This window comes from Montipora foliosa, chromosome 9, assembly GCF_036669935.1.
Source record: "Montipora foliosa isolate CH-2021 chromosome 9, ASM3666993v2, whole genome shotgun sequence".
Taxonomy (NCBI): Eukaryota; Metazoa; Cnidaria; class Anthozoa; order Scleractinia; family Acroporidae; genus Montipora; species Montipora foliosa.
Window position 1 is genome coordinate 10,416,428 of NC_090877.1, and position 15,000 is coordinate 10,431,427.

Sequence of the window (15,000 nt, forward strand, 5' to 3'; positions counted from 1 at the left end):
CGAGCCGTGTCAAAGTCAGCTAGCTGATATTTAATGTTATGTACAACACTGCAACCAATTGGAAAATTCAGTGGTAACTTTGTCTGGCTGGATATGGAGAGAGAAGGAACCGAACACCTCGATGGGATCTGTGATTTCTGTTGTCTGGCTATTTATATTTATTTGTACTCAACTCTGCACAGTCTTCTGGTAAAAAAACAATTGGAAATTCGATTAATTCTTGTTAGTCAAGAATTATTTTTGGCGGAGCCAAATATGTTGTTTGTTTCAATAAAATCTTCGCTGGAAATGTTTTTGTGAGATTTTTTGGGCCTTTGTGGATTCATTGTGTTGTGTAATATGCGAGCTCAACTAATTTACATGCGTGGGTTGAAATGTGACACGCGCCGAGCAGTTTGCATAAAGATGACAGGCAGTTTTAGTCGTGTTCTTAATAGGTAGCTATAGTTTTTAACGTCAGAAAAAGATCTGTTTTGTCACTATGTTTGTAAAATGAAGTTTATTTCGGAAGCCAAAAATATTTCTTTAAGTTCCTGGTTAATCCAATTTATTGCTATGACATACTAATGCGAAGATTGTTTACATTACTCGTTAACACGAAAATTTATCAACAATATTATTATGTCGCTTTAATCTAACCCAAAAACACTCAGATAGTAAAAAACTTCATATTTCTTAACCATTTCCATGGCTTTTGTGTTTGTCAGCTTTGTAATTTGCGACAATAAAGGTTGACGTGTTCGCAAGTATGTTTTTGCATCTCGTAGGTGTTTAGATTTTCAATTGCAAACTCTGTTTTGATTAAAACAAACAAAGAAGGAATCCTGACCCGACAGATAAAATGCAAATATTCAGTTAAATGATGCAACAAAATGAAAAAACAAAAGACGGACGTTTCTTGTCTAAAACGTGCGTTGTTTTTCCTGAAAACGACGACGAACGATTGACTTCATTCAATGTAAACAAGCACGTTGACACAAGGTGATCACGTGCACCATTGTGGTTGCCTAGCACGTGACCAGTTTCTTCCTTTTGACAGAACATCACGACCTTTCCCTTGATTCATAGACGTCAGAGACTGCAGAAATTTTAGTGTTTTTACGATCGATTGTCATTAATCTTTCGCTGAGAATTAGAAATGCAGAGTTTTACATAAAAGCTATGTTATTGTTTTCTTCACCTGTCTTTTGGCTACCCTGGGTGCCAGAGGAATTTTTTTTCAAGGTCAGAGAGAACGCTCCGCGATTCCAAATCAAAGGGCGAGGACGAAAAAAAAGAGCGTCTGGTCGCACAACCCCAGAACCTCATTTCCGTGTCGTCAAATTGGCACAGAATTTGTCCTAGTTCGTTGATTGTACATTACGTTCAAGGGAGTTTCTGCTTGGACAAATCGAAAAAACGTTCCCCAACAGCTGTTGTGACAAGCAGCGTTGCGTGACTTTCGCCCGAGAGGAAACGGCCAAATTGTTCCGATGGTCCGTGTGCTGCTTCAGTGCCTTCACGTCTTTTAACGGCTTTGACAACGTGAAAAGACTCATTTTAATTGTAGTTAAATTATTTTACTTATCGATTCGCGCCGATGAGAGCACTTCCAGATACTCAAGCTCGTTTCAGAGCGGTCGTGAGAATTAACTAAGAACGTTGAACTCGCAACATTTGTTGTAACTGTGTGTGAGAACGGAAGACTCATAGACGAAAAATGGTAAGGACTGACAAAAGGTTCTGGCATTTCGAAGTCGTCCATTCTGCACTTTAGGCAGTGATCTGTAGCTTTTAGCTATTACAGTATCCTGTTTTAAACACGTTCAACAATAAATTTTCGCTGTGAGGGGAAAACATTTCACCCAATAAATCAATCTTACGCACCAAAAATCAATACAACATCGTTAAAATTGCTCCAAAATGATTAAAGCTGTTGAATTGAACAGCCATCACTGTAATCACAATCAAGAATGCTTATGATGCGCTTCATTGCGCCCCGTGGGAATCAGTGCGTCAGCTTGGCGGCCAAAACTGGTTTGACGACAACACCGTGACGAGAAATCTGAGCTGTCTCTACGCATGGAAATGAGGTTCTAGGGTTGTGCGACCAGGGGTGTTTTTTTTTCGTCCTCGAGCGTTGATTTGGAATCGAGGAGCGTTCTCTCCAACGTTGGAAAAAAGTTCCTCTGGCACCAAGGGTATCCTTTGGCTTGCCTTTTACTGTTAACTCCCGGCTTTTACGGTACCTTTTGGTGCAAACGTTAAGCCAAAACAAATTTGCCCTGGCATCAGATTAGACTGAAAAGAAGAGGAATTATGAAAAGGAAACAACATGTTCAGTCCTTCCTTAGTGTGTGGAATAAACGTTTGCTCAGTGCAACTGCAAGACATGCAGGAAAATGTCCGTCAGAGCAATTTTCCGTTAGTTTTTTGCAGACTATTCAAAGAAGAAACGAGTGAGTTTTACTCAAGAGCGTGTTATGTCATCTTTGAACTGAATTTATTACCAAAGCTTAAAAAGGTAAAAGACTTCATAACGGGACAGGACATTACAAAATAATCAACGGGAGAACATGTGAGCCAAAGGGCCACTGCTGGCACGACGTCTGGGTGACCCCTCAAATGGTCTAAATGACCCCCCACTTAAAAAAATTAACTGGAAGGTTGCAGTTCAATACCACCCAACTCATTGCCCTCTATTTTGTGCAACACGTACCACAGGCAACCCAGTTTACGCTCATGGAGCGTCTAGTTTGTTCTATACTTTGTTGTTTGATACACAGTCCCGTTTCTTCCGCTAACCGCTTGCATTAAGCTGATTTACCAAGTACCGCGTTAGCAGCGAATTAAACTCTGGCCTTGTTGTTTCCATTGCGAACTGCTTGGGTATAAAATAAATGTGAGTTGCTTGCTTAGTATGAAGGTCCAGTTAAAAGTTCAAACAACTAAAGTACCACGCGTAGAAACTGTATTTTCCTCTTGAATTCACTGCAGACGTATCTCCACGCTTCATAGAAAAGCGCTCAAAATGAGGGTATTCTGCTGTTTTTCTGATCGAAATTCATTTAATTTCACAGGATAATCCTCCTCGAGGATCTTCGAAGTGTTTTTTGTTCCCCCGACGAAATTGTTCTAATTTTTCTCTCGAGTGCAAAAATAACTCAACGATAGTTGCCCATATATGGAAGTAGATGCTCCAAATTTTCTGGATAACAGCAACAACAACAAAGGCGCGCAATGTAAAGTGAGTGAGTAAGGTTCTTTAACGATTATCGTTAATTCGTAATTTGCTATGAATAGATTAATTCGGCTAGATCATTGTTGTACCCAATTCAAATCTCTAGGGGTTAAGATGCTTTGTGTATTGCATTTGCATGATAATGTAGCATTCACATTTAAATGATATGGTAATACTTGGAACAAAACGTTTTATTCCCAAAAGATTTGAATTGGGTACAACACTGAGTTAGCCGAATTGGTCTATTTACTATTATCGTTAGTATATAAGATTGAAAGCTTGATATGGATAATGGAAAATGGTCATATTTTTTGAAAGAAAACCCAAGTGTTTGGACGTAGGACTCGAACCTGGGAATATTCATTCAAGTTCATTATTAACCCGGCACCTAACCGCTTGACCACCTCACCACTAGCTGCTCAGGGTCAATATTTATGGTAAACACTATTTGACAATGCTGTATTATATCACTCGGCAACAAGCAATATTAACACTGCAAAAGGTCGGTTTCCAAACTTCACGGCGAATCTAAACATTTCAAAATCAAAGCTTAGGCTTAAATTATCAATCACGGATATGATTTTTTAATTTCCTTATTTTCTCTACTATCACTAGTCCTGGAAAATGGTGTCCTAACTTAACGATAATAGTAAATTCAAAGCATATCACGAATTAACGATAATCGTTCATTTAGAGAAGAGATCATGTCGGCGTTTATATCCACCGCAATCTGTCTTTTTTACCACAATTGCTTGTAATGTCGAAATCTGATTGGCTAATTTGCCGTTGACGACAAAAGTCTGGACAACGCTGTACGCGTTATGCTTGCGTCAATTTGTCACGCAATGTAATAGCCAATCAGGAACGCCCATTTTGGGAAATAAACCAATCATTTGCGAGAAAGTTATATAATAGACAACGCTTGCTCTTTCTTTAAGTCATGATTTTGGTCACGCTCTGAAATAACTTTCATTAGCGTTGAATAATAAAACAAACCGAAAGTGGTTCAGCGTTGTCTGTACTCTTATCGACAAAGATATTCGTCATCACAGTGTTCAAAATTTGTTGGGGACTCACGAGGCGCGCAACAATTTTGCTCTTTCTTTGCGCAGCCGAATGAGTCCACAACAAATTCTGACCACTGTAATGACGAATATCGCTGTCGATAAGAGACTTATATAATAACCCAAGTTATTCTCTCATTTTGCACGATTGACGTCACCATCAGCTTTTATGCGAATGAAGTTTATTTTTTTTATATATAAAACAAATAGATTCCATGTTGCCGTGCGTCTGTTCAGTAATAGATCACAGATGACGTCAAAATGCGGTAAGAACGTCTATTACTGAACAGACGCACGGCAACATGGAATCTATTTGTTAAACAGACAACGCTGAACCATTTTCGATTTAGTAATTATACTGACTGCTTACATGAAGCAAATATCAAACGTTCTTCCCAAAGACCTTAGCGGGTAAACAAAGGACTTTGTGCTCTGCGTGGCGCGGGGAGATGTTCAAGTCTTCTGGCGTTGTTTTCTCTCGCTGGTGTGAAGTTTAGATAAGAACCTTTTTTTAAAAGTTTTCCACGGCCTTGTAGCTGTACAAAGGTAAGTTATTTGTTATCCTAAGTTGTCAGCGCTTTATTGATTTGCACCGGTGTCGATCGCATTTTTGTTATCCAGATGCGATGGATCGTCAACGCAAATTTCGTTTCGTTAGTTTTAAGATTCCTTGATTAAGCAGAACCTTCCAACAACAACAACAACAACAATAACTTTATTGGCGCTCCTATAAATAATATGTACATCTATCAAATAAGAAAGAGAACACGGCGTAGATGAGCGCCAAGCCATTTAGAAGAGTAGCAGAGCTAAACGAGCTACCAGCTGGCTAGGCTGAAAGGATTATAAGTTACATGTACATAATGTGAATTAGACAGAATACATCAATAAAACCGGCGTTGCTAAAGCGCGGGTCAAGGGCAAGGGTCGAGGGTAAAGTTGAGGGTCAATGGTAAGGTCAAGGGTGAGGGTCAAGGGTGAGGGTCAGTGTGCAGTTACAGGTTTCGTTTAGTTAAACGTTTAAGAATAACTCTCATAAAATAATTCTTTGAGGCGGACGCAGATCGAAAGAGAACGTCTCCGTGCTAGAGGCTATCCGAAACATCTGATTGAGACACTCCTATCAGACATCAAATTCACAGAAAGGGAAGCAGTGCTGAAGCAAAGCAATGAAAGCCCTAAACATATCTTGCCCTTTGTGACACAGTATCACCCGGCAGTGCCAAGCCTAAAACATGTTTTATTAAAAAATTGGCACTAGGTACAAAACCAGCCTTCTCTACAGCAAATTTTCAAAGAGCCACCACTGATATCTTTTAAAAGGGGAAAATCCCTAAAAGACATGCTTGTAAGAGCAAAGCTTTTTAAGAGGTCAAAGACCGAAAAAATGGAACAAAACTCTTAATTGTTAAGGAGTTGTGTAGGCCTGTCAATCCTTGCTACTTCCTACGAGAACTCTGGACGTATAAATGCTACACGTGTTATTTAGTTCAATCATGAAGTAGTTTAGTTATCAAAAGGTTGCAGTTTTTTTTACAATCTTAAGAAAAAGTATGTGTTATTGATATGGCGTTCCGTATGCTCAATTTGTATAGGGGGCCATATGGAAGACATCTTTAAATAGCCGTTTTACCATAGGATAAATTAGCTTAGTCAGAAAGGTTTTAGTTTCATTAAAATTAACATTTTACCCTTGACCCTTATTCCTGACCCTTACCCTTGACCCTCACCCTCAAGCCCCACCCGTACCCTTGACCCTCACCCTTGACCCTCGACCCTTACCCTTGACCTGCGCTTTTTCAACGCCACAGTAAAACAACAGAAGGAGCGTGAAAAAAGCAAAAGACAGAAAAAACACACAGGCAAGCAGGAAAGGGAAGGACAAAGAAGAGCTTCCTACTAAGGAAGCCTTAATTAAGTAACATTCAGCCCATTGATTGTTGGCTGTTGAGGCAAAAACTGCAGATGCCCGTTGAGGTAACAACGGACAAAATAATGTAAGAACAACGCTGTAAACTTGTATTTTGTTTGATTTAGTTCCAATATGGGAGTAACGATTGAGCAATACCATGTCTGTATTGGTATCCACAACAATTTTGTTAAAACAAAAGCTGCTTTAAAGTTTGATGGTATTATCTAGAATACAAGGACCGATAATAGTTTTACTTACTCTAGCTGTGTACTTTTTGGGCTCTATTGTATACGTGGCTTTGTTGTTAAGAATGGCTAATGATGTTGAGGAGAATCCTGGACCCACTTTGTTTGGTATAGTTGATCCAACAAGAGCAATTTGTGCAGAGTTTATACAAAAATTTTGGTTTTATCAACGGAGTTGATAATGTAAATTGGCCACCGTACAGAGATTCTAAAAGCTGACGTTTCTAAAAGCTGACGTTTCGAGCGTTTCCGATTCGCTCTGACGAAGGGCTAACGCTCGAAACGTCAGCTTTTAGAATCTCTGTACGGTGGCCAATTTACATTATCAACTCCGTTGATAAAACCAAATTTTTGTATACTACTTCCCCACCGACGCAGCACCACAGTTTCTTTAGAAACTACCCCTTCATTCATTTGTGCAGAGTTTAGTCAAGCTAATGCAAGAAAATTTGGACAGTATGCTGGTAAACAATGTGTGGCTATGTCATTGACTGCAATTATACGCATGCAGGTAAAAGATATTAAAACATGGGATTCATCATTTTTAATTAAATTATTATCAATTGGAAGCAATTTATATACTTGTATATGAAATTAAATAAAATAAAGATGTTTTGATGTTAATTGGTGTACCAGACATTATTTTAGTTGAAAATAATTTCCATCATTTACAGCAGAGTGATTCTTTTTCTGGAGATGTATTTTCAATCTCAGATGATAAGCCATTTACTCTTAATTATTATAGAAATAAAATGTATTAAATTGTTGCCTTTTTGTCAGTTTCACCATATTTAAAATGGTAAAATACATACAATTGGCCAAGTTAGATAGTTAAATACCATAATACTCTGTTTCTCCACCCAAATTTTGCACAAGCATTCTTTCCTGTTTCTCTTGGTCCCAAGAGAAAACAATTTTAAACAATGCTTAATATTCAGAATTTGGGTGGATGTACAAAGAATATTATGGTAATAGGCCATTTTATAGTTGTTTGCTGAGTGACCTAGCCAATGAATGGCCGTGAGGCGGCCGGTGACCTTGCATTGATATGGTCTTAAGTGCTTTTTTCATGTAAATTGTGTTGTTGTAATTCTAATTTGTCCACATTAACATTTGAAAAGTACAAAGGTTTGTATCAAAGCAGACAATAGTCACTGCTAATTCTTTAGTACATGTTTGATACTGACTGCTTTATCAAGCACTGGCTATTCAGTAGCTGCTGTTTGGTACTGATACAGATGAGAATACCAATCAAGAAGTTGCCTTTATTGCCATGACTGTGTAACATGTGCTCAATTAAGGTAGTTCAAATTATTAGTTTTAACAGTTTCATGATGAGTTCAGACAACTCCTAGGTGAAGATCATAGTGGCCGCGATGGTACACATCTGTTCAGCAAATTAATTGTATACATTGGTGCAAGCCCGTTAAGCACCTTAAATGTCAATAATAGTATCTTTAAAAAAAGCGCTGACTAGCAAGGGAGCCAGTGAAGCTCAAGCTTGAGTTATGTGATCATACTTCTGTTTGCTCAAGATTAGACATGCAGTGCAGTTCAAAACAGCTTAAAGTTTTGCAGTGAGATATTTTTGAAGTCCGTACAATTAACAATGCATTCTCATTATCCAACCTACACATGGCAAATGCACAGACCAAAATTTTGGCACTCTCCAAGCTGAAATACTTTCTTATATGAGGTACATTACAAATGTGAAAAAAAATTACCTTACATACACTGGACACTAGACATTCAATTGAGAATCAAAAATCACACCAATATTTCTAGTCAAAACAGAGGCTCTGATCTGATCACCACAGATAGTCAGTGGCAGTAACTGTGTCCTGGGACAAATTGTGATGCTATCAATAGTAATTTATACAAAATCAAAATCACCAAATATTGGTACTCAGACTTTAAACATCCATAAGTTCACTCTTCTCAAACATCTCCCAAGGACATCTAGCACTCCGATTAAGAATGTGTGGAGGACATACTTGCTGCAGCTTAATAAAGTACTCTCTTAGGAAAAGGAAAGATGAATCAGGCCTTACACCCGAGTTAAGTTACACCAGACGAAAATACGTACTGGTAATCAAACTGCTCATTCCAACTTTTGACGTTTAAATTGAATTTTGAGGGTTTTGAGGTTTTTTGAGGTCAGGAATACCTAACTGAAAAATAATTTCATTGTTTAAAATTATGCTTGAAATCATGTACACCTCTCTTATCCCATTTAGTTGGGCTTTTAGCAAAATTTCATTGCTTTCCATTTTTAGTACAAAGAAAATACCCACATGCATCTGGAAATTTAAAACTGGTTAAAATACATGTACCATAAAAACCCACAGACAAGCTGCACCCGCAGATAAGCCGTACCCTGAATTTAGCAGCTCAAATTTTGGAAAAAAAAGTTTTTGAAAGAAATCAAAAGTCGAGTCTTGAGAAGTCGTCTTCATCGCCCACTGTTCATCGAACGTAAACTCAGTATTTGGGACGGTGCCTACTATTGTTATTGCGCATACATTCTGCGCATCTCGAGATACTCTGGTTTCGTATCAGTGATGTAAGTAAGTATTAACGAGGGTAGCACGAAATAGCATATAATTACTTATAAACTAGTGGCCCTTCCTAATACAGTGATATTTTTGCGCGGTTTAAAACTATCCGGAGAAAGTAGATCTTGGTAAGTTCTCTTAGTATCCAAAAAGAAAATCGGAGGTAACCATGTATTTTTGAGCTTTAATTTGAGAAAGGACGCCATTTGTATTTAAAGATTTTTACAATTATTATTCATCAATTATCTTTGAAAAATGCGTGGTTACCCCCAGTTTTCTTTTTGGATTTCAATAACACTTGTTAAGATCTACATTTCCTGCATAATCATAACCCGGGGCAAAACTGTCTTTGAATTATTAAATAGGCACCGTCCTTAACATTGAAACGGAAAATACTTAAAAGTCTTACCCACAATTTTCGCACTTTAACATAATGAACATTGTTTCTACCAACTTTGACATATGACTGATCTTTTTCTGGTATTTGTTGACAGGAATTTCTTCATTCAACACAGTTTTTCCATAGATCTTTTCATTACAACAGGAGCGTGAACGGAACATTCGAAGCTTAGTAACCAGGCAGTATATCGGACACGGAAATAGAAAAATGGAAACCGGAAGCAGCGTGGTGTTTTAAGAGTTTAACACAAAGCGATAAAGCTGCATGAAACATTGCCCAGTGTAACAGGGTCTTCATTACTTTGTTCATCAGTAGTTGACACAAGACTATTTGTTCGACAATTTGCTATCAAAGTGCTTAACAGCGAAGAAACAGTGGGCCATGTACCATGCGAATACTCGAGAATAGCGTGGTATTTTCTTGCTCCTGAAGGATCGATTACTGTTGAAGTTACGGGCCGTAGTCAACGCTGCAAACAGGTTTGCTGGGGAATGGAAATTCCGTGCAGTGTGACGGATCTGTGAACGAAGACGGTTGAACGCTTTTAGGGGCGACAACTGTAAGCGCTGTAATATTAAAGCTTACTCTTACATGAGCAATGGCTCTTTTAAGAGCCAACAAACTTACAAAAGCAATGACCAGTACTGCCTTGTAGGTTTGTGTAATATTCATTTACATACTTTTCCATAAAAGTTTCAGTTAACGGAAATTGGTGTTGAAATATTCACGACACCCTTTTCAAATGTTTCTGCAGATAAGCCGCACCCCGGATTTCTAGCCACGATTTTTGGAAAAAAGGTGCGGCTTATCTGCGGGTTTTTACAGTACATGTAGTCATGCTTTGCGTACAATGTAGCCTGACTGTGAATACCCGATCATGATAATAGTAAAAAGTGCTTCTTCATAAGGACCATATTTCTTTTCTTTACTGGTTACACTGAGGAGACTGTTTTATTTTGTAGCTGATAACAACTCGAGAACAAGAAACACCCGAACGTTGAACACAACAACTGAAGTAATTTTATAAGGGGGTTTTCCATTTACCAAGAAATTCCGGAAATTCCGGTTGGGATGTAAATGGAACACACGTTTTTGGTTCGTTCCACTGAAAAATTTCCGGAATAAACGGAACTTCTGAAAAGGTAGTCCTGTTTTCCCGTTGGAGATGTGTGTTCCATGTACAACTTTTGAAAGGTCTCACCACTTTCAGGCTATTCACGGCCACATTTTAAAAATTTGGCACGTAAAATCGCAATCACTGGGCGGCGAACGGACCTGAGTTAAATGGAACACGTTTTTCACCCGATGGAAATTTTTTGTAAATGGAAAACGCCCAAGAACACACAGAAAACTTTACAGGAGGCTCTTCATATATGGGCATGCCCAAATATGGCAATGAACAAAAAGGCCCAAAATACAACAGAGACCATAATTCATTACTTGTGTGAACTGCTCAATTGCAATCTGATGTTTGACATGGTTTTGTTATTTATTTCAGGAAGACTTTGCTTCTCGTTCTCATTGGAGGGTTCTTTTTTGAATTTGACACCAGTGATTTTCAACCACTGAAATGGACAATAAATTCTTCAGCAGTACAGTCAATAAGGGTGAGTGGCTTGCTAGTTGTAGCCTTACTTTTAGGGACAAACAGCATTTACTGTGAAGTGCAGCCGAACCACGCAATTCCGGAATTACTTTTATGAGCAGTAAATCTCATTCAGTTTTATTCTTCAGTCTTGTGTAGCATATATCAGTCAATGCTGTGTGATGTTTTCATAGCTTGCAGAGTGTGTATAGGCTGAAGCAGCCTGCTCGCCTTCTAAAATAAGCTACTCAGGAAATAATGATCCAAGGGTATTCTTCTGCTCGAATTGTACAGGGCTAGCCCCCCTAGGGGAGCAGGGATAGTGAAGTGGTGAGAGCATGTGCCTCCCATTGTGACCCAGATTAGAGTTAATATGTGGGTTGGAGGGGATATTTTACCCCAAGTCTTCCAGATTTCTCCTCTTGTCAAGACCCACTGTTTTGCAATTCCAATTATACATAGTCAGCTTTCTGTAAAGAGGCTGACACAAGCTGTTCATAATAAAGAAGTGCCATCCTCAGAGAAAGCTGAGAAACTTGCATATCTTTCATATTTACGGAGGGTCCCCAGAGTTTTAGGACCGCGTGCAAGCTGGGCACTAGTATGACGCGTAAAGCCTGAATCGCACATGTTTTTCTGATTTTTGTGATATCTGTGTGACCAAATCTGTAAAAGTATTTGCTAATTTTCTCGCGTTCCCTTTCGGTATTTTTTTTAAAAAATTGGTTCGGTTCTAACCACGTACAGTTCCTATCGAATACCCTATATTTGTTAAAATCTGTCAGAGTTAATCGATTATATTTAGAAAAATGACAAATTACAGATATTGGCAAAACCGTCTGAACGACCTTAACTTTTTACCACTTCAAAATGTCAGGCAATATCATTTCCATAATGTGGCAGAGAATTCCAAAAATTGCGTTCATAACTGCGAGGATCATAGCTTCACTTGATTTCATATCGGCAGTTCATATATGATCCATTTCATATATCATTTCATCATTGATTCATTCCTCACGGGAACATTAGAACCCACAAATGACCAGCTCCCAACGTCAGTGGCTTCATAGCTCAGTTGGTTAGAGCGGGTTCAAACCACGTTGAAGTCCTGAATTTTTCAGGCTTCTCTACGCAATTGCAAAAATTGCGTTCATAACTGCGAGGATCATAGCTTCGCTTGAAACTACCTTTGTAACCCCTAGTTTTTTGACTTTCAGAAGATTCTTATGGACAAATGTCATGTAACTTCAAAGGTTAGAAAATTTTCACCGCAGGAAATGAACGAAAATCAAAATAAAAGAAAAATAAACACTGTAAACAACTTATCTTTGGAGAGTGCTAATTCCAGGCAAAACCTCGTTAATTTAACAGTGATAGTTGAAAAGAGTGGTTCTGAGATTTTCTCTGAGATCTGACATGGACAATTAGCAAATAGAGCTAAAAGAAGTCTATTTATGAAAGATATATTAAAGGTTAAGAAGACCCTGATTTTTCTTAATTTCCAGAGAAACTGCGGAAGTGATCCTTACTCAAAACAGATTTGATCAAAAGTAGAACAAAAAAAAATTAAGATCGTTAGCCCGAGCATTTAAAATTGGAAGTCTAATGTTTTCCAAATTCTTCCAGGATTATTCCACTTTGCTTAACTTGCACAAAGTTGCCAAACTTAGTGGACAATCCTCTTTTTCTTTGTTATCTTCTTGCATCAAGGAAGCGATGATGTTACCGACTCCCCACCGAAAGCTGAAGAAGCAGAGATTATTGAAGCAAGCATGAAATTTGAAGATGAGCACGAGGAATGCGTGCGTGTGTTGCCCTACAAAGAAAACGATCAGGTGGTGATTCGTTTCTACGTTTTCAGTGGCGAGTCTGGTGCACTCGAGAGCTTAAAAGTAGCCGCCCAAGAATGCTTTGCAAAGATGAAGGTGGAATTAAAGTGGTTAGATCTATATAACAACGCAGCGAATGTACTGAATGTTACACCTCTTGGGTACGTTTGTGGTGAATCCCACGAACTTGCACTGGAGGCGTCTCAAGTCGATACAATCAGCGAGGTAATAAACGAAAATCTAAGTAAGTTTGACAAACATCGAAACGTCACATCTGTGCAGGCCTCCTTTAAAGTGACAAACTCCCAACAGACACGTGATCCGTGTATAAGAATTTATGTCCTAGGAAAAGGTTTCATTCCTATGGGCGAATCCAAGTTCGAAACTTTTCTTGGACCTTACCCGGTAGACGTGGTGGACGGGTTTTGGTATAGCGTTGGAGCGCGAAACATCTGGGAGCCGAAGCAGGCACAAAAACAGGACGACGTGGTTTGTTTGGGAGCAAGCGTTGGCGTGAAGGGTGAGGGAGGTTGTGGGACCTTAGGTGCCATTGTGGGGGATGGTGTGTGCTTATATGCGCTGTCGTGTGATCACGTGATCAAACATGGGCCCATTGTTCGAGATGAGATTGTTCACCCTGGATTGGATGACCATTTAAACTATCTAAGGTACCACTTACGTGAATACGCCTATTGGATAGACAGAATCACTGAACCCGGCAATCAGGAGACTAAGATTTCTGGGGCTGAAAATCTCCGAAAACTTGAAATGCAGGAGAAGTTCAAAAGGCTGATGGAACTTAAGGAAGCGAATCGATATTCCGAAAGATGTTCACAGAGGATACTGAGGGTAGCGGAGGAACATGAAGATGCCTTCAAGGCGGGTTTGGAAGAACCAAGGGTTGTGGGTAGTTACACTAAAGGGTTGAGACGTAATGTCAAATGGACGAATGACAAAGAGTATTTCGTTGATGCTGCCATTGCTAAGTTGACTGACAACGAAGTGAAACGTTTAAAAGAATTCAAAACCGTTAAAGTTATTGGAACAGGAGATCGTCCCAACGATGAATGTTGCCCAGTAAAAGATACCATGAGTGCTGAAGACCTGTGCAAGAGTGGCAGAACAACAGGGTACACCGAAAACAGCCGTGTTGTTGGTCCCTCCGTAGATGCCCCAGGGTTTTTGGCGCCTCCTATGTTCGAGGCACAACCAGATGCAACATTTAATGTCAGACTACCTCACGCCTTTTGTCCAGAATGTGCCCAAGGGCAAACAAGTCAATCAGAAATGGAACCCATTCACGGGATGACCTGTTACTGCAAAACCCGCAAGAAAATGTTTAGTAATGTCGTTTGCAAGCGCGTATGGCGCAAGAACTGCTTGTGCATTGACGCAAGAAAACAGTTCGTTGATGAAGGGGATTCGGGAGCGGTGATCTTCGAAAAACGCGGTGAGGGTACTGGCCTTCGTGGCTTTGGCATAATTTTTGCTATGCATGAAAATACTCATAAAATATATGCCATAGCATCACCCTTAGAAGTCGTTCTTGATGCCCTTTCATCAGAAATCTCAGAAGATAACCCTCATACCTTGCGATTGGTATCCGAATTCAACAGTTGAGTGGCCTGAAAAAAAAATTGCAAGGAAGAAAATGTGGCTGCCTGAAACTAGATCTTAACTCATTATAATTTTCAGTTGGAACTGTCAATGTAGGTGTGTTTAAGTTAGATTCTTAGAGTTTGACTCCTTGTAGTCAGACTACCAGTCCCTCTCTGGGTGGTTACCACGGGGAGCCATAGCAACGAAGACGGCAGCAGGAACGGTGACGCCACAACACCAACCGGTTTAATGAGAAAACATCAACCGTTCCGCACTGAGTCGCGTTTTACATTTTGCTATACATTTCTTTGCCGTCCTCTGCGAAACATCAGGGAGCTTAAGCAACGACGACGGGAACGGAACGAGAACGTCATCTAAAAACAACTAGACCCTCCGTGAGGGTACACTGGGTTGCCTGTGGTACCTGCACAGTTCCAGACAATTTTTTTTTCAAGTTGGGGGGTCATTAAGGCCATTTAAGGGGTCACCCAGAAGTCATACCAGCAGAGGCCCTTTGGCTCACAGGTCCTCACACGTTCGTACGACGAAACACATCTGTCCTTGCGTAATATGTAGCTCTAACAGTGCACG

At 39.5% G+C, this 15,000-nt stretch overlaps 1 protein-coding gene across 1 annotated transcript in view; it reads left to right on the forward strand.

The window, feature by feature from the left end:
* The first annotated feature begins 4,761 nt into the window (after positions 1 to 4,761).
* The window catches only part of LOC137971158 (uncharacterized), a 12,099-nt gene continuing 1,860 nt past the window's right edge, over positions 4,762 to 15,000 (forward strand). The window contains exons 1-4 of the mRNA XM_068817902.1: positions 4,762 to 4,830; positions 9,491 to 9,955; positions 10,895 to 11,003; positions 12,692 to 15,000. The exon at positions 12,692 to 15,000 is cut by the window's right edge and continues 603 nt beyond it. Coding sequence (XP_068674003.1) covers positions 10,967 to 11,003; positions 12,692 to 14,430 — 1,776 coding nt within the window. The 5' untranslated portion in view covers positions 4,762 to 4,830; positions 9,491 to 9,955; positions 10,895 to 10,966 and the 3' untranslated portion in view covers positions 14,431 to 15,000. The remainder of the gene's footprint in view (positions 4,831 to 9,490; positions 9,956 to 10,894; positions 11,004 to 12,691) is intronic.